The 19,559-nt window shown below is 55.1% G+C and overlaps 1 protein-coding gene across 5 annotated transcripts in view; it reads right to left on the bottom strand.

Annotated features, from left to right (window-relative positions):
* The window catches only part of EXD3 (exonuclease 3'-5' domain containing 3), a 297,682-nt gene that overhangs the window by 34,369 nt on the left and 243,754 nt on the right, over window positions 1-19,559 (bottom strand). For 2 of the 5 annotated variants that reach the window (XM_074923669.1, XM_074923667.1), the window contains one exon: window positions 1,057-1,575. The exons of the other annotated variants lie outside the window; for them this stretch is intronic. In XM_074923669.1, the coding sequence (XP_074779770.1) occupies window positions 1,138-1,575 (438 nt within the window). In that variant the 3' untranslated portion in view covers window positions 1,057-1,137. Of the gene's footprint in view, window positions 1-1,056; window positions 1,576-19,559 lie in introns of those variants that run through there. 5 annotated transcript variants of the gene reach the window in all.

The following is a 19,559-nucleotide window of genomic DNA, read 5'->3' as shown; positions in this document are numbered from 1 at the left end:
TGAAATGAAAAGTGTGTTCTTGGTTTCTTTACTTTAAAAATATCTGCTCTGCCCCATTTTTGGCTGGAGACCTTTGACAGCTCGGGGAAGTCGGCTTGAGAGATACCCAGGGCCCCAGCAGGTGCTGAGTGTCTGAAGAGTCCCACACCTGGGGACACATCCCTGCCTTCCTGCCTGGCTGCGAGACCCCACAAATTCCAGATTCACTTGTTGCCTCGTAGCCTCGACAGGTCCATGCTTCTAACAAGGAAAGCAGGCAGGAGGGATGCATGATCAATTTTTTCCTTTCCCCCCCTCTCCCTATTGCTTCTTTCCCCCTCTGCCTCCACCTGCAGCCAGCTGTGAAGGCAGCTCCCTCCCTGACTTCACAACCCTCCTGTCCCTAAGGCCCGGGGGACTTTTCCAGGTCCTCCAACAAGCAGCTGGCCCATTCCAGGTGCTCTGGTGAGGGGCAGGTGACCCTCTGCTCCCCCAGCTCTGTCAGTAGGTCCCATTGTGTAGAGGCAGATGGTTTTTGCATTGCACGTACATGTTTATTAGATCCTGGCCCAAGCCCACTGTGGTTTTGCACAGACCACTGGCGACAGCTTCCAGGGTTGTTGCGCTGCCGTAGGATGCTGTGAAGGTGTCATCAGTGCTACATTCTGTTTTGCAAAGTAACTAAAGTAAAACCAGTGAAACGTTTCGGTGCTGCCTGGCTGCTACTTTCCGCAGTGCGGCCGGGTGCAGTGGCCGGGGGTGGCCTGAAGCACACGCGGCTGCTCTCCTGGGCTGCTATTTTCAAGAAGGTCACTTTCCTTCTCAGTTGCTGAAGTCAGATTTGGGTCATCAGGTTTGATCTAAACATGTCAGAGGACTGGAATTCAGGGGGAAGCAGAAGCATGATAAACACGGGCTGTCTCCCAGTGCATTTCTGGGTTGATTTCAAAAAACTTTTGGTTCACTTTTGGTGTCCAGCAGGCAGGATGGGAAACACACAGGCAGGTTTAGTTTGTTGCCTGGCAGGTGCCTCAGCACTCGCGGCAGTGAGGGCAAAGCTTGTCCACCGCACCAGCACAGACTGTGGCAGCACCTCTGCACATGTGTCCATGTACTGGAGATGAGCACATGGGTGAGTTATAACCTCTTGTCCGTAGTTCAAAAGTACTTTTGAGCCACAAATCGAGCCAAGGCCATGGGCATTAAGTTTTGTGCAAGGTGAGAAGTGATCCTTACCCAGTAGCCAGGGCGGACAAGGCAGGAGGAGGGAGAGCTGGTGCAGAGGAGAGGTGCAGAGCTGAGTCGGGACCTTGGTCCCCCTGGCTGTTGTTCTTGGGCTTCCCGGTGCCAACCGAATCCCACAGGTCTTGAAGAGGTTGGTGCTCTCCAGGGAGGGGCAGGCAGAGCACTGTCAAACTTGCTGCAGCTGTGAGAGAGGAGCAGCCAGGAGGGTTTGTCCAGTGCCTTCAGCCCAGCTTGGCTCCCCAGAGCTCCTCCCCAGCTCCACACGTCCAGCACACTCGGGTCCAGCATAGGAGATGCACAGCAGTGTCTGAGCAAGCACACGTGGCCCCGGGGTGGGCAGCAGCCCCAGACCTGCTGGGAGACCAGCCAGAAGACACAAACGGAGAGATGTGTTTAGAGGACGGGTCCAGATTTTCCGCTTCCCCTGCCCTGAGGTATGCTTAAAACCAAATATTTCAATGCGGTTCAGAACCAACCAAGCTACCCTAAGGCAATGAAAATTAACATAAAATGCAACATTTTAAGCTGAAACAAGTGATTCCCCCCAAGATTCTTCATTTCAGTCCAGGCAGTGATGAATCATTGCAGTCTGGGTTATGCAGACACCAAGCTGGAGACCCCTTTGGCTTCATCAGCATCCTCGTCCAACACTGTGCATCCCTGAAGCCTTGTTGGTCCCCACATGCCATGTCAGGGGGCTCAGTGCCCTTTTCCTCACTGTCCTTTGCTTGTGGCCATAGCCAGTTGGGGCCTCTGGCCACCGCCAGCCTGCCAAGAAGTCCTGCAGCCTGGCAGAGCTCTGGGGTGCACAGAGCCAGGACTAGAGGATAAAACCCTCTGAGCTCTGCCTGAGCAGCCTGGGGCAAGCAGACTTGGTATTCACCCTGGGAGGGACAGATGGAGGGACAAAGCAGGTGGGAGCTTCTCCTGGTCAGCCCCATTCCACAGATACCTGCAAGGTTGAGGCTCCTCAAAGCAACAGCCCAGGCCCTTGCACAGGCTTTTGCATACAAAAATGATACATAGACATGAAAAATGGGCCTTCATCAGATACCTGGGTAGTCTCTGGGGGGAATCAGCTTGCTACGCTCAACCTCAAAGTCCAAGGCAAGTTAAAGTCCAAACCTGCAAGTCCCAGTCTTTCTGGGGAAGGTGTTGGTGCCCATCTCTCTGAGCACCGCCCAGCTCTCACTGCTCTGCATGAGCCATTGGGGACAAACCACAGCAGTGCAGATTACAGGGACTGCTGAAGCACAGCATCCCTGGCAGCCCAGGAGACACCCGCTCGCCCCACGGTGACTCTGACTGCCCTGAGGATTCCTGCTCCTCCAGCTTTAGTCTTGGGCAAAGGAGAGGCAAAAAAGAGATTATTATCCCCCCCTGATAAAAGGGGACCTGCCTAGGTGCTGCCTGTGCCCTGCTGAACCTGAGCAGAGATGGCAGAGGAGGCACTGAAAGACCAGCCTGACACACAGCCCTCCTGAAAGCCCAGGGCTGAGCGAAAGGGAGCACAGTGTGCAATGGCAGCATGACACAGCACAGGGCAGGGCACCAGTCGTGATGGGCTTCCACCGCATGCCACATCGCGATGGTGTGACATGGGAATGCTCTTGTTGGGGACAGGAGTCCCGGGGACTGGGGACACCAAGGTTTCCCACTCTCAGACAAGGCACTGAGTCCTGTCCCCAGCCTCACCACGCACAAACCAGAGATGAAGACTTTGCCCAAGGCTGTGTAACTGCTGTGTCTGTCACCACTGCATGATGGCACCTGCCACTGGGTGACAGGGACAACCTCAATCAGCCAGCACAGTCCCGGGCAGGGCCTGGAGTAGCACAGCTGCCCCCACGCAAGTACATCCCCCCTGCACCCCTTCTCCTTTGGCAAACACCCCAGAGCCTCCCTGCCTCCATGCAATGTCCTGACGGATGCTCAGCGGGTCCCGCCGCCCCTTTGACACCTCAGCCGGGCAGCGGGTGGGGAGCGCTGCCCTGCGGCATGGGGCTCGATGTCAGGCCCTGGGAAAGCCCAGCGCTGGCTGCCACCATCCCGCTGCGCGGCACAGATGAGAAGAAAAACAACTCTCGGTGCTTCCCCTCACCTCCCGTCCTCGCCCCGCGCTGTGGCCCCGCTGGTTCTTTCATCTCCAAGCGCCAGCGGCTCTTTCATCTCCCGCCCGGAGGTGCTAATTGCGCCCCTCCCGCTGCAGCCGCCACCACCGGCCACTCACACCAGCATCGGCGCTCGGCCCGATGCTGCCAGGACCAAATGGCCGGTAATGTGGCCTGTCCTGCAAGCCCTGCTTGCCGGGAGAGGGGCAGTGGGTGAGGATACCTGTTACCTCTGCAGTCATTGGCAAAATGCTCAGGACCCCCAAAATCTGGCTGCTCCTAGGTGCCTGCAGAGAAATAAAGGCACCAGGATCTCTTCTGGTTCTCCCTGCAAATAAGATGATGCCAGGCTTGCACCTGCTCTTGTTCACATTTGCTCAAACTCAGCTCATCTTTGCCCAGTGGGCAGATGTCCGGGTCACTCTGGCATTCCCGGTCCTGCATGACGAGGTGGTTTCCCAGCCTTAAAGACCAAAGGACCCGTCCCAGCTGCCCTGCCCAACCTCCAGCCCAGGGAAGCTCACCATCATCCCAGCAACCAACCCTGCAGTTTATGGTCCAGCTACAGCTTATCTTTGGATTCTGGCATAAAGGTGACAAGGCTTCACTATCACAACATAAGCCAGGGTGTCTGGGCATGGGGGCACGGTGATACCTCTGCTGAAGGGCTGTGAATCCTTCCGAGCGGCATTAAAGAGCGTCTGTGATGGGTATGAACTGCAAAGAGAGCAGAGCTGGATAATGTAAAAAGCTGGGTGAGAATGAGAACAAGAAAGAGAAAAAATAGAAAGAAAATGAAGAAAAAAAAAAAGGAAAAAATAAAAATAAAAAAACAAAGGTAAAGCAACAGGCTTATGCGAAGCACCTCAACTCTGGGGCTCCCATGTGAGGCTGGCCGAGAGCTGCCCCACACAGCCATGTCCCGCCAGCATTAGCTGGATGTGGCTCCCAGCCTTGCACCTTGGGTCAACTTGGGAACTGCACCCCCCATGGGTGCCAGACCTGTGGCAGCACTGGAAGGGGCTGTGGCAGGGACTGGGCTCACACCAAGCAGCATCACTGTGTGCACTGGCTCTGCCAGGGAGCAGCAGTGGGGCTGTAGGGCCCGGGGGTGGCTGGGCTGTGGTGGCAGCCTGACCCACCCTAGGGAGCCAAGTGAGCCCCAACCAAATCCTACACCACAGAGTTGGAGCTTCCTGGCACTTCACCACCTGTGCTGGAGCTGGCAGCGCTGCAGCAGCAGGATGAGGGCAATGCTGGGACGGGCATGTGGTGTCAGGACACGTCACCGAATCACAGAAACATCTCGGTTAGAAAAGATCTTGAAGATCCTCCAGTCCAACCATCAACCCAACATGAACAGTCCCCAACTCCCCCAGATCCCTCAGCACTGGGTCAACCCGACTCTTCAACCCCTCCAGGGATGGGGACTCCCCCCCTGCCCTGGGCAGCCCATTCCAACGCCCAACAGCCCCTTCTGCACAGAAATCCTTCCTCAGAGCCAGCCTGACCCTGCCCTGGGCAGCTTGAGGCCATTCCCTCTTGTTCTATTACTTGGTTCAAGATACTCATCCCCCCTCTCTGCACCCTCCTTTCAGGGAGTTGTAGAGGGCCATGAGGTGTCCCCTCAGCCTCCAGCATCACCACATCACAAAACTGCACCCAAAAAGCCAGTAATTAACACCAAAGAGTTTTCACACCACCAAACGGCTCTTCTGCAAAGAGCCAAAGGGACGAGCCGTGGGAACAGTGAGGCTGGTGGGCAAGGGGGGGCTCTGAACCGAGGGAGGGCCGCAGGCGGCAGAGCCACTGCGGCTCCCCCGGGCACACAGGGCTGCCACCGACCAGCATCACAAACTGCACGTGCCCATGGTGGGGTCGGGGCTGTTGGGGTGAGGGGGGTCCTGGCAGGACAGCCCTCACTGGTCTGAGCCAGGGTGCACCCGTCTTGTCCCACACAGGGACATTCAGAAATCCCTGGGAGTTCGCCCCATGGGCCTTCACAAGCCCCACCGAGGCATCTCCCAGAGATCCAGTTTTCCAGACTGTTTTCTGGCTGCTCAGATGTTGAACATCAGTTAAAAGGAAGCAATTAGCACCTGTTGTTAACTGAATTGTTTCGCAACCAAAAAGTTAATAGCCATACAAATTTAATCTAACCCTCCAAAACAGTCACAGAACTCAGCCCAGCAAAACCTGACAGTCCATCTTAACACATGCTGATGCTCCCAGCCCGCCTTCCCCTGCCAAATTCAACCGTCCCGGCCTTTTCTCACATTTACTATTTTTCCTTCTGACTCATCGCAGATAGACTGACCATGGGCATTTATTCTCCCCTGGGACATACAGCGCCAGGGCTTGCAGAGCTGTGTGAGGGACACATGGGTTTAGCATCCCACTGATGGGAAGGAGAAGTCTGATCCTCAGGTGTCCCTGACTCCAGCCAGGGAAACATGGTCTTTGGAGACAAGAGGACAATTGTCCTTGGCCCTCTGCCAGCACTGGAATAAAGGAATAAAACTGGCTACTGGCAGCACCTCCACAAACGCCTTCTCCAGCCATCCCCGCCCTGTCACAGTGGCAGAGGGAACCCCAAAGGGGACCAAAGGCTCAGAGAGGTTGCAGGGGCACTGTGAGGGTGCAGAGGGTTCAGGGCTGGAGCAATCCAGGCAGCTGGTGCTGTTTGTTTTGCTCCAGAGATCCGGATCTTACCTATTTAAATAAACTGCCCAGGAGTGTCAGTCCTGTTCTTGAGTGCACAGGAAACAGCTGTATTGGATTAGGCAGGGCTAAATTGGTGAGCCTGATAGCCTGGGAATAATAATAATAATAAATAATAAAATATAATAATAATAATAACAATCCTGTTCTGTTGCAAGACTATTTATTTTCTACAGAAAAATCCAAGAGCAGCCCATCACATGGCAGCCAGCAGCCAGCTGGGTCCCTTCAGCAACTCTTCAGGGGTGATCTGTGGTGGGAGAGGCGGGAGATAATGGTTGCCTGATGGATTATCCAAGCACCCCAGAGGGGCTCAGCCTGGCCTGGGGGTGGGTGATGCTGCGCCCCACGGGGTTTTGAAGGCAGGGGGGTGGGTGCCGGGCTGACAGAGGGTGCAGGCGATGCCTTTGCAGCACCAAAGGCTGGGAGGATGCTCCCCTTCCCGGTGCTGGAGCTGCCCCTCCACGTCCGTGGCATGTGCCGCAGCCAGCCACGCACCAGTACTGCGGGAGGACACTGTGAGGCACAGGACTCAGCTCTCTCAGGATCTTCCCACCCCAGCTCCCTCCTGCCCTGCAGGTCTCTGCACCCGCAGGAGAGGAGGAGGAGGAGGTGTGGGGTGGGTGTCCAGAGGAGCCGCGGCAACACGGCTGCCTTTGTGCAAGGACCTGACCAAGGGTGGTGTGTCTGAAAGCGTCCCATCTGCTCAGAGCAGGAAAGCATCCCTGTCCCCATCCCCATCCCCCTCCTCATCATCATCCCCCTCCTCACCCTCGCCCCACAACCATGCACGCTGCCGGGCTCACCAGGAACACCCCAGGCTTGCCAAGTGCTGACTCAGCACTTGGCCCAAGCAAGCCCCGGCTCCGGCACACAAGGGGCCAGGGAGACATTTCAGGCAAGGCCCCGAAAATGTGGTCAGGTGGCAACTCACTCCTTCCACCCACCAGGCAGGACCCAGACCAGCACGTGCTGAAAATCCTGCTTCTCGGAAGCAGCTCCTATTTTTTTCACGGCTCTTTGAAAAAAACTTTGGCCACTGCCCAGCCCTAAGAGAGCTAGTGACCTCCAGGAATATTTCTATGGCTGCCCACACAGATTTCCCAGGAAGGGCAGCATGCATCCTCGGTGGCAGAGCAGCCACGTTCCTGCTGTCCTGCTTGGGCTGTCGCATACCTCTGGGGTAATCTCAGCTCATAGAGGGGGATTTGGTTTTTTTTTCCAATATGTCAGGACACAGCTGGAGGACCCGGTGGCAGCAAATATATTTGTCGCTCTTCCCTGTTTGCCTCTGCTGGACACAAAGCCTGTGGGTCCCACCTGAATGTGATTGTTTGGACTGTATGGCTTTGGCTTGTTTGAGCTTTCGGGGTCTCTGGAGTCACCACCACACTGACGGTCCTTGCACAGACCCCGGAGGATGCAGTGCTGGAGCCTCAGCTCTCGAAGAGCCTTTAGCAGCAAAATCAGGCTTCAGAGGAGAAACGAGGGCTGGAAGTAAGTCCCAGTCTTGCTGATCAGCTCATTTTCCGAGATGAGAAATGGTAGGTGAAATATGCAGAGTGCTGACCAGGACCAGGCAGCTTGTAGGGTTCAAGGTCACCTGCAGCTCCTCACTGTCAGGTCACAGGGAGAAAAGCCGGAGGCGGGATGGAGGGATTTTCCCAGCAGGCTCCCTCCCTGGCATGCTGCCTGTCCCCAGATGCTCTGCGATGCTGCAGCGAGCCTCGGCGCCAGATGCAAAGCAGCTGAACTTCATTTAGCTGCTCAGGGCAGCTTTACTGCACACCCTGCAGTACTTCATCGGGGAAATTCCCTGCCTGTCCTCTTCCTGAAAAGAGGCTGGAGCAGGAGCTGGACCAAGGGATGGGTCAGCCCCAGCCCCAGGCCCTTGTCCCACCTCTCCCAGGGTCTCCAGGTAGAGATTAAAACTGTGTCGGAAAATAAGAGCCTGTTGATGAGGGAATGCTGAAACCATCAGTAGGTGTCCAGGTGGGGCAAGAGCTGACACTGCAGACACCCTTGGGATTCGCAGGGCTGGGCAGCCACACGCTCATCCAGCAGCCAGTTCCCGGCATGAATTTTTGGCACGATCCTGTCTCACCCCCTCCCCTCTGGGAAATTTCACTGATAGTGCTGGGACTGAGATGAAAAACACTCTCCACGTTCCTACACAGCTTCCTGCTGGAGCATCCATCCTGTCCAGCCCTGGCTGTCCCAGCAGTGACAGGACAGCTTGCAAGGGGGGAAGCACAGCTCCAGGCCCCGTGCTCAGCTCCCAGGGACCCCTTGAGCATCTCTCCTTGCCTTGCGAGCGGGTCAGCAGACGTGTAGCATCGCCAGGACTGCTCACCCCACTCCAGGCTGGCCGGTTGTGTTCCCACGTACCGCCTTGACGTCACCCCAAGAGCGCAGGAGTGAAAGGGGGGCCCTCGGGCGCCTGACAATAGCGCTTTCCTTCCCCATCAATAGCAGCGAGAGACACGCTGGGCTGACACGGAACTGTGCACAACAAAAGCCAGTGTCCGAACAAATCTTCTCAGGCGCTGGGTCCCCCGGGTGACCCGGGGTTAGCCCGGACTTTTGCTCCCGCCCGGCCCTCCGGAGCAGGAATGTCCCTCCGCGCTGCGCCATGGCTGGTTCCCACGCTTCCAACCTGCTTTGCTATTTATCAGCAACCAGCTTCTAATCCCCTTTGTGAAGGCCTGATTCAAGCTCAGCACAATGTGGCAAAAAGGGAGGGGGTGGGAGGGAGATGAGAGAGGGGAAAACAGTTCCAAAGAATGAAAATCAAACCCTTTACCTTTCCCCCCCCACCCCAATAATGAATTCCTGGGGACTCTTTAGGCTGTCACCTCTCGGAGCAGTGCCTGGCTGCAGCGGGGGGGCAGGCACCTCAGCCTGCTGGAAGGGGCTCCTGGTGGGATGTGATGGTGTTTAAGGAACAAGCACTCAGTAAAAAAAAACCACACTTGTGTCCCCTTGCAGGTTAATTCGGTTTTGAGGGTCCCTGCTCTTTCATGACCCTCCTGCTGCTGCAGCTTCATCCATCACCTCCAGAGACAAGCCTACACTCCCCACACTTTCCCAACAGGGATGGAGCTGTGTGCCAGCACATCACCAGAGGGTCTCTATGGGTGAACAGGGAATGCAAATCCTGATTCCTTCCTGTTCCAGATGCCCCATCACAGCCTCTCCCTGCTACCACAACCCTCTCTCTTTGCAAGCCTCCTTGGAGGAATAACCTGATGAAATTTCCCCAAGCCCACAGCAGACAGATCCGGGTGCAGGTGCCCCGTGCTGGGCTCCATCCTCTCTGGGGCCAAGCCCCTTGGCCACCTCCTGTTTGCTTTAGGGGAGGACTCACAAGCCCTTTCCCCAGATAACTTTGGAACAAAACAGTTTCTTACAAATGAGGGGTTTCAAGCTTTTGTCCTAAATCCAATGCTGTTTTCTTTGCAAACGGTGGGGGAAAACGTAAAAGAAGAAGAGACGACCTCGAATGCTAATCTTATTAGGTTAAACTGCTCGCTAAACAGATGGAGGTGCAAGGCAATGGGATTTTTGTCTTTTTGAGGAAGGGGTTAGGTTTGTAGGGCACGGAGGTCATTCCAGGCAAACTGGCAGATTTGCTCTTTGTGTTGCAAGAGCAGGGAGAAAGTAAAGTGGCAAAAATGCTCTTGGCTGAGTGGGTATGGTGTGGTTTAACCCTCTGTTATTCTGGTGGTCTAGTTAAAGCCCCCAAGCCCCACTCCAGGCTTTGGGGTTACTTAGAGCCAGCGCAAGGTCAAGGCACTCAAAAAGGCACACGTTGAGAAAGACCCCGTCATTCCCCAGTGCCATGGCACCTTGGCATCCCCCAAGAAAGATCCTCCCAAAAGCCAGCCTATGGCTCCTCCAGCGTTCGGCCCACGTGGGGAGGATGCTGGGGATGGCAGCCTCTGGCACGGCCACTGCAGCTTCTGCTGGAACCTGCTCCCAGGCTGATTGCATGCAGGGGCTGGGGGCTGCCAGGAAGTTTTGTGCCCTGGGCTGTGAATGGGAGCAGTGCCCCCAAATACCTTGGGAGACAGAAACTGTTTCAGTCAGAAGGTTTGGACCCACAGGAGAACGCGGCAGCACCACAGCACGGTCCCTCTTGCTGTTCCTGTGGGCTCAGCCACAGCACCAGAGAGGCCAACCTGGGTTAGCGCTGCTGCTTCTGGCTGGAGTCAGGATCTGAGAAAGTGTCACTGTGGCAGCTGGGACAGGCAGTTTGGATTAACCCAAACCACTTCCCCACTGATGTTATCCCCAGGCCTGGCAGAGCCCCGTGGAGCTGGGAGAGCCTGCTGTGGAGAGTCTGAGGTGGCACGGCCACCATCACCCCCCAGCCCTGCATCCCTTCCCTAACGCTTGGCTTTAGCACCCTGCCCCGCCGAAATACCCCGTGCCCTGGTTGGGCCGGGGGGATAGCCGGGGCCTGGCAGGGAGAAGCACCCAGGCTGCAGCTGTCCTGCACCCTGCAGCACCCCAGGGGTGCCAGCAGTGAGGGGGTTTGCCCCGGGGGAGGGTACTGCCACTTAACTGGGGCACATCAGAATCCAGAGCGGTATGGTGAGGTGCTGTCAGACACCCAGAACCACAGAGAGAGTGAGGAATAGCTTTACTCTAAATCCCTCCAGGCTCTCCTCAGCTCTACCAGGGCTGCTACCGCTTTCCTGCAAGCTCCACCAAATCCAACCCCTTTTCTAGACTCACACTTTGCTACAGACTGATCCTGTCCATCTCCTCCTCAATCCAGGGTGTCAAGAGATGCTGGCCTGGGTGCTCCTGCCAGCCTGGGGTGCTGATGCCTGTCTAGGTGTTTTAAGAGAGAGTTTTAAGGAGATCACAGGGTGCTCAGGCCAGCCTGGGTGCTCCTGCCTTGCCCACATTGCTGTGAACCACTCCAGTTCAGTTCCAGTACCTCGGGGAAGGCACAGTTGGGACCCAGTCTGTGCCACTGCCACAGGCACAGGTGACCCCACTTTCCCAGGTACCTGCTCACATCTGCTTGGGGACAAATGCTGGGCAACCGAATCCAGCTTGCTTGCTGCATCCCTGCAGACCCAAGCTGCACTCTTCCTCGAGTGTTCTTCAGGAAGAAGAGGAAAATCAGGGTCCCTGCGGGGAGCTCTAACTTGCTGGAGGCTCTGGCAGACACAGAGCCTGGTGTGACCCCATCCTGCTGTCCCTCTGCTCCTGACCCGGCAGAGCTGGCAGGGAGCATGGGCCTGTCTCTGCCAGCCCAGTGCCAAAGGTTCCGGTTTGGGCACTGTGCCGTGCTGCCAGGCAGTGGCTGCACCCGGCTTCCTGCCGTTTCTGCCCTTCCTGCACGTGCACGCACGTCCTCAGCCTGCCTCTAGCTTGGCGCATGGCTGGGGCGAAGCAGCAACAGAAATCAAAACACAAAAGTATGAAGAATCGGTCAAAAAAAACAACAACCCTGACCGGATCTGAACTGCCCAGTGGGCGAAACCCTCAGGGGTCCACCACAAACAGGATCTGCTCCCAAGCAGCAGGAGAGGATGTGGGAAGGAAAGGGAGGAGGTCCTGTGCGTGGTCATGGAGAGGCCAGCTGGGAGAGGTGGGACCGCTGCGACGGCTGAAGCTGGCCGGGATGCAAGGAGATCCCCTCTGGGCAGCGTGCCCAGCCCCAGCTCAGGGACCTTGGAGGCACAGAGCAAAGACAGACAACCCTGAGCACCCAAAAGTGCTCTAATTTATAGGCCTGGACCCCAGAGGATTCTGCACTGGTGTTGAGATACAGGACAACCATGTGCTGGAGCTGCTGAGGTTGGCATGAGCTTCCTTTTGTGTTGTTTTAAAATAAAGGCTAAGGAGAGGGTGATGGTGGGACTTCCTGGTGGGACATGCTCCCCTGAGCACTATCAGCTTGGCTGAGCATCATCCAGAACTGGAGCCCAACAAAATCCCATGGGAAAGCTCAGGACAGCTGAATCCTTGCTCAAGCTGATATCTGCAATGGCATGGCCAGCAGTGCCCTTCTCTGCCCACCCCAGCCCATTGCCATCCTGTGAACCCAAGTTGGGGCCTGTTGGGGAAGAAGGGTCCCCTCCATCCTCGTCCAGCCACCGCTCAGCCCTGATCCCCACCCAGCTGGGTTTGCTGGCAACAAACCGCAGGGAACGAACCACCACGCAGCCACGGTGGGCTGGGAGGAAACTTTGTGCCAAGAGCCGGTTTACGCATCCTGTCCTGGCTGGGATGAGCTCTCCTGGCTGCTCCCACCTCGCTCTTCCCCAGCAGATGAAGCGCCCAATTCCTCCCTCTGGCTACAGCTGCGAGTCCAGCACAGCATCCTCATCGAAACGCTGCAGCCGGGTCCTGCAGGAGCTGAAGATGTCTGCCCACACGTGTCAGAGTAGGGGCAGCTTTGCTTTGCCTTCCTCCCCTGGGGGCCGCAGCCACCGTGACCACATGAAGAGCGGGGTGGCTGCAGGCATCTGGTTTTGCTGTTGTGACGTGAACACGTTCTCAGCAGGCGCTTTCACACCCCCCTGCCCTGTGTTGTGCAGGCGGCGGATGCAGCATGGTCCAGGCTGGGAATTCACTGTTGTGTGTTCCTCCCCACCCCGGGATTCAAAACAAACAGGACGTGAAAACACAGCATCCAGAAAAATGTGCGAAAAAGGAAACAAAAAGACGAAGTAGCTGGAGTGCCCAGAGGCTGGGCCAGGGGCCCGTGGGGCTGCAACAGTAAATAAATAACAGTCCTGGCGTCCGGGTATTTGCCACCTCACTGCATCCCACTGCTGAGGCTCAGGGCTGTGGGCAGCGCTGTGGAGAGATACTCTGGCGAGCAGGATTGCACTGAAGCCATCAAAGGGACAAAAGGAAAGAGAGGAAGTGAGCCTGCTTCGTGGCAGGAGCTCAAATACCTTGTGGCACCCAAATGGGGGTTTTTGCATCCCAGATGTGCCAACCCCCACACCAAGGGCTAGCACCCAGCACAGGCATCTGGAGCAAGCCGCTGTGGTGTCCATCCTTGTGGGGATGAGCCTGTGGTCTGGAACACAGGTGAAATCATGCCATGGCTGTGGCACTGAAACCCCCCCACAAGCAAAAGCCACAAGGGAAAATATGTCCTGGGCTCTGCAGTGAGGTTTGCTATGGGAGCCGGGGGAGCTGGGGCTGGTGTCCTGCTGGTGGAAAAGATGGTGAGGTGGTCTGCATTTATGTCATGGGCAGAAATAACCAATTTCCCCTTTTCTCCCTGTATGGCACCCATGGAAGCAGCCTGGCAGAGGGCGAGGGCAGCACGGGGACACACTGGCTCAGCTCTCTGCCCTGTTCCTCTGATTCCCTGTTGAAGCGTGCACAGCAGAGGCCTCAGGGACAGGACTCAAACTGCCCTGGGACTGGTGTTTAACTGCATTCTGCCCACAGCACCTCTTCCTTGTCTGTGGGGAGAAATAGACACCAGCCGAGGACAACTCTGCTCATCAGCATTTAGGGACATAAGGGACTAAGACCTATTCCTCTCTAAACTGTTACTGTGGGTCAGCTGCCCAGACCAAAGCACCTGACATTCCGAAGTGCCCAGGAAGGTGGGATGAACCTCCCTGAACTGCAGACATGGCAAGGCACTGGTTCCCTGAAAGCCAGGCCCAGGGTAGGAACATGATGCCAAGCAGAGCTGACAAGGGTGCTGGCATCTGCCAGCCACTGCTGCAGATCCTGGCGGACAGCTGGACCCGCTGACATACAGGGGCTTCCCTGGGGTGCCCGTAGCCCCTGTGCATGTAGCTCACCCTGACACACAAGCCCAGCACATGTGTTGCCTGCTCTCCACAACACAAACAGTGCTCTCCACAAAGAGAGAACTGACTTCTTCCCTGAACTGGAAAAAGAGAATACCGTGTCTTGTAAAATTTATTACTTTCTGTTCTCTGAACATTTTCCCAGAGGAGAAAGAAGTGAGAAACCTCCTGTGCTAGACAGCACCATAAATGTCTCCTGCTACTCTGCAAAGCCAGAAAGGAAAATACCATCACCTGAGCCATTGGGAATATCACGTGTACTGGGGCCAAAGTTGCTTTCCTGTGAAGCTGTGATGCCCAGCTCCGAAAGCCAGGGCTGAGGTCTCCTGAGGACGTGAGTTCAGGAAAGAGTTGGATGTGAATCCTCTGGCTCAGCTGTCTTAAATGTAATTCATACGTGAACACTGATGTGCTGTACAAGCGGTACCCAGTGACACCTGCCAAGCCTGGACTGTTCCTGCTGACCTGCACCCCACCACAGCACCTCTGAGCCACAGGAGCTGTGGCCACGGCAGGAGACCCAAGGCTCACCAGGCTTCAGGTACATGTACAGTGCCCCCAGGGCTGCCATGTCACGCCTGGCAGTGCCAGGGCTCCCAGACTCCTTTCTTACAGAATGCCACGGCTCACTGAGCGCTGTGCTGCCCAAGGGACCCGAGCTGAGGGGTGTCCCAGGGCTGGCCTCACCACCAGGAACCCCCCACTGCCCCACCAAGGCAAGTGGGCAGAGCCAGGGGTCCTTCAGGCTCCACCAAGTCCAGCTCATCAGCGCCTAATTATCACCACAGTGGAAACCCCTCTGTGACCACCCAACACATGGCCACAGACTCTTGCTCAGCCTGCATCTCCCCAGAGAACCTGACTGTAACCCCCTCACAGGCATGGGCTGTGATCAGGTCCCCAAAAAGCCTTTCCTTCCCCAGGGTAATCTAGATGCGAGACGTCAAAGATTTTGTGAAACACCAGGGAATCTTTAAAGAGGGATGGAAGAGGCTTTCCATGGATTAAGACAGGGTAACCATCTCTTTGCAAACAGACTGAAGAAGAGAGGGACACCTGCTGAGTCTGAACCAGAGGAGACTGACTGTCTGTAAAATAAGAAGGTGAGAAATTCTCACGTGCTGTGAGTAACTGTTCTCATCTGTCATGTATGGTGAAGCTTGCTGGATGGGAAAAATGTTAGACTGTCAAAAGAGGAGAGAAATATTGGAAAGAATCTCCTGAAATTATAAATTGTGTTGGTGACAACTATAAACATGTTAGTAAGGTCAACAAATAAAACACGCAAGCTGGTGGCTTGTTCTGCACAACCCAAATGTGAAACTGCAAATCTTCTGGTTACCCTGAGCAGGAAGAAAATCTCTGTATTGCTGTGCTCCCCACAGCCTGAAGCTCAGTTTCCATCTCTGGTGCTAGTAACCTTCTCCACAGACACGCAAATGGAGATAAAATGGTCCTGGGTGACAATCACAGCCTGGGGCATTCCCTGCCCAAATGAATTAACTTGAAGCTACAGCTTATTAACAAAGAAAGGGTTTTGCTCCACATTTGCTGACTTACAGCAGCCCACAACCTCCTAAATAGTATTTCTTTCAGCTCCATCAGTTCCTCATTGACTTTTCCACTTTATCTTACAGAGGGTATCACATGGACATTTGTGCACCACTGATTGCATGCGATGGTTTATACTGAGGAAGTCTGACAGAGACTGCCATCACTCAGGCAAGGCTGCAGTTTTTCTGTACAGGGCCAGATCTTTCTCACAAAAGCAAAAAGACCATTTTGATAAACATACACATATCCCACAGCCCACCACTGAGAAGCCTTTCCTTAGGGTGGAGAATCGGACCCTTCCCCACAAAGTCAACTGTACTTGGGAGATCCTCATACGAGGCATGTTGGGGACATTTTAAATAGCCATTTTTACTGAATTCCCTAGCCTGGCTTCCTGTGAAGATTTTTTTAATCGGACAGACAAAGCTCCCCCACAACCTCTGCAAAGCAGCCAAATGCACCAGTGCACTGTGGAGATGAGAGCTCATGGATGTGATGCAGAAGTGGCTGAGACAGCAACCTGAGTTGGAGTGGCACTCTGATTTCACCCAGCCTACAAACCCTTCCCTTCTCCTTCGTGACAGACCCAACTTCTTATTTTTGACCTGGAAGCAGGCATATAAGGGACTTTCTGGCCGCAACTGGGGAGTGACAAAACACGGAGTTTAACTGCCCTTCGGTGCTCCCTGTTTTTTCTTAGACTTGTGCTCGCATAAGGTGGTGAATCCCACAGTCCTGCTGCAATTTGCTCCCTTCTAAAGGGACAGCAAGGTGTCCCCTTGCAGGGAGAGCTATGGAGCTATGGACACCAGTGGCGTGGGGGGTTTCAGCAGCGCTGCCCGATGCACAAATTCCACCCTCATTGTCTTGACAAGACCCAAGAGCAATGCTGAGGACTTTTCTAGATCCCTCCCCACCATGGCTGTCACGTGAGATGGACACAGGGCAAGTTGCAATCCACATGCACTCTTAAGTGCAAGCAAAACCTACTAAATAACATGATTGTCAAGGGCAGAAGATGAATAAAAAAAAGGAAAACTGTATCTTATGCCATATAAAACATGGAGCAAACCCGCATGGACTGAAGTGAAAAGGACAGGGCAAAGAAATGTCAAAGAGAAGCTGTATGCAGACTGCATCCACAGAAAAGCAGCCAACAAGCAGAACATTGCATGGGGAGGCAGAGATGCTCATTTAATGTCTTCTCACATGGGCTGGAGCAAGCACAATGCACCGGGCAGTGAGGACAGGTAATGGGAAGGGCTGCAGCCCTCCACAGTCCTCCCTCTGCCCCCCAAATCCAGCCCTGCTGGGAGGGAGACTGCCAAAATCTTCCTACACGTTTGTGGCTACTAAGAGCATGAGGAGGAAGAACTGGCATGCAGAGAGCCCTTGCGGTCTGGGCAGGGCAGGCGTGGGGCTGCCAGGGAGCTCAGCACCGCAGCAAGGAGCACCGGGGGTATCAGTGGGGATGGGCTCTGGACTGCCCGATCCGAATAGAAATATTGTAACAGGCAACTATGAGAAAAGTGTTATTTTTTTTGCTTTAAAGCAGTTTATCTCCATCCAGGCATCTGGGGCATTCTGCATGGTGACTTCCGATTTTGAAGTTTTTCACCTCAGTTTAATGCTGGTTGAAAACCAAGGTGGGTTTCCTGGGGTTTTTGGGGCAGAGAGGGTAAAAACCATCATTCTTAACCCTGAAACCTGGCTGGAAGTCTAAGAATTTAAATAAATGCCTATTTGGGGGTTTCCCTCTGCAGTGTACCTCAGAAACCCAAGCAAAACCTGTCCCACAGGTGGGGTTAGGAGGGACCAGGAAGGGGCCAGGGGATCCCAGCTGCCCAAGGGCACTCCAGCTCAGGCTGCCCAGCTCTGCTTGAAAACCTGCTTAGCACCGACAGGGAGATGTGCTGGCCCCATTTCCCAAGGTACGCAGCCACAAGCCTCTGCTGCAGCCCTACAATCCCATCGGCTCCCCAAAAAAATGGTGGAGGCGAGCAGGCGAGCGGCCAGGGCTGGGGACGTCATAGTGCCACCCAGCTGCCCCATCCCCAGGGGGCTGCAGGAGCCCCCACTGCACTCCGTAAAGCAAAAGCCCAACCAGCCCAGACACACACACCACTTGCTGCTGCTTGTTACCCAGTGCCACGAAATCCTCCCAGAGCAGGGACCGAGGGGGGGCTCAAAGCCCAAAGGCTCTCCCCAGCAATCGCGGGAGGTGAGGGGGCGATAACCACCCCGCTGCCCTCCCCAGCCCCCAGCAGGCAGGCTCCCTGCCTGCGATAAGGGCAGAAAACAGCCAAAAACAAACAAACAGTTCAAGTTAATGGGGCGGCAGTTATTTTTGGCCTAGAGGGAGTTCACACACTCTGTGTTGTTTTAGTAAATAACTGTAAATGGAGCTTGTGGTGCGGGGAGCGGGCTGGGAACTGGCTCACTCCAGGCAGCAGGGAAGAGCTGTGTCTTGTCGCACTGGTGCTAACAGGAAACCAACTGCCTCACCTACCCTAGCACCTCTCACTTTTATTGTTGCCACATCCTTCGGCAGCCACATCAGAGAGAAGCCGAGGGGGCAGGCAGCATCTCACCGTGGGAAGGCAGCTCTGGGGACTGTCACCCCGGCGAGGAGCGGCGGCGGCAGGGGGGAGCCCGCGCAGTCCCAGCTCCTTCCCAACAGATGCACAAGGAGGAGAAGTTGTGGCTCGAGTTGCCACCATGACATGGACAATGCAAACCCCACGTTGTCATTATTGGCTGTTGTCTTGGGACAGGGTGAGGGGATGCAGGATGGGCTCTGGACCCCATCACCCTTGCACCCAGTGCCAATCAGGGCTCGCTGCTCTCCTGCCTGTGCCATCACCTCCACAACAGCCCGCCTGCCCGCCTGTGCCCGGCGAGTCCGTGGCAGTGTCTGCATCACCCTGGGTCCATAGGTCTCAGAAAAAGGCAGGTTTTGGGGAGATGCATCCTGAAGGAGAGCTAGGATTGACCAACCCGGGCCCTGGCCCAGAGACTGGAGCCTTTGCATGTGCCGAGATGCAAAACAAAACATTTTCTTAACTTTTTTTTTTTTTTTTTTTTTTTTTAAAGAGTGATTACACTCTTGGGTGTCTGGGATAAGGATGCCGGGTGCCTGCAGAGGATTTTAGTGGCATTGGCTGAATTGGCCTCACTCCATAAAACAGATGCAAGGCTTTTCACAGGCAGAAAGTACAACCCATCAGGAAAATACACATAAAATCAAGCAACACATCATCTCAGTAAGAGAAGGATGGTTAGAAACAACCCCTTGCATGGCCCATAATCTCAGAGCAATAAAACTTGAAAATAAAAGACAGCCAGTGGCTGCTGCCTGAGCAGAAGCAGGGGACAAGGACACAGGGGGAGGTTTGAACATTGGCGGCTTCAGGCTCACGTATAAATTTCTGCACCATTGTCAGTTTAAATCAGGCTGCTGGTGACATTTGTTTGGGGAACTGCTCCCTGATCCCACGGCAGCAGGGTGAGAGGATGTGGGGTAATTGGGGGAGACAGCTCCAGCGTGGCTGTATTGCCAGGAGCTGTGGCGATGGCCCCATGCCCAGACCGCAGGAGCTGGGTTCCCAGCACCCGGGACCACGCTGCTCCTACCGACCGACTGATGGCTCGCAAACTTCCAGCTAAGAAAGGAATAAAACACACCCTGAGGATTGCTAGGAAGCTACCAGGCTTAGACAAAAAAATAACTAAAATCAGACAATAAAATCACTGCCGTTTCAGCAGAAAGAAAGGCAAAATAACCCAGCTTTCCCCTGCTCCAAACCCCAGAACCACTGGGAGTTAAACTCTTGATGCATCTCTTATATATGGCATCCAGATGCCAAAGCTCAGGATCTTTTCATTCAATGTCTGTTATAGTTTGGATCCAGCTCAGTAGGTGAAACCAAATAAGTGAAAGCTGAAAGCCCATGGGAAGTCTTTCTTTGAAAGCTGACCGCATGGCCTGCAGTCCCTAGGGCTGGCAGTGAGGTGCTGCAGGGTTCATGCACTGCAAGGCACCAGCCCATCTCCTCTCTGTGCCCCACAGCGTGAGGATGGGTGCTGTGGGTCCATGGCGTGGTTCCGGAGTGCAGGGATGCTCGTTCTTCCCACAGCATCCCAG

This window comes from Athene noctua, chromosome 20 (assembly GCF_965140245.1).
Source record: "Athene noctua chromosome 20, bAthNoc1.hap1.1, whole genome shotgun sequence".
NCBI classification, from domain to species: Eukaryota; Metazoa; Chordata; class Aves; order Strigiformes; family Strigidae; genus Athene; species Athene noctua.
This window is presented reverse-complemented; position numbering and strand designations above follow the sequence as displayed.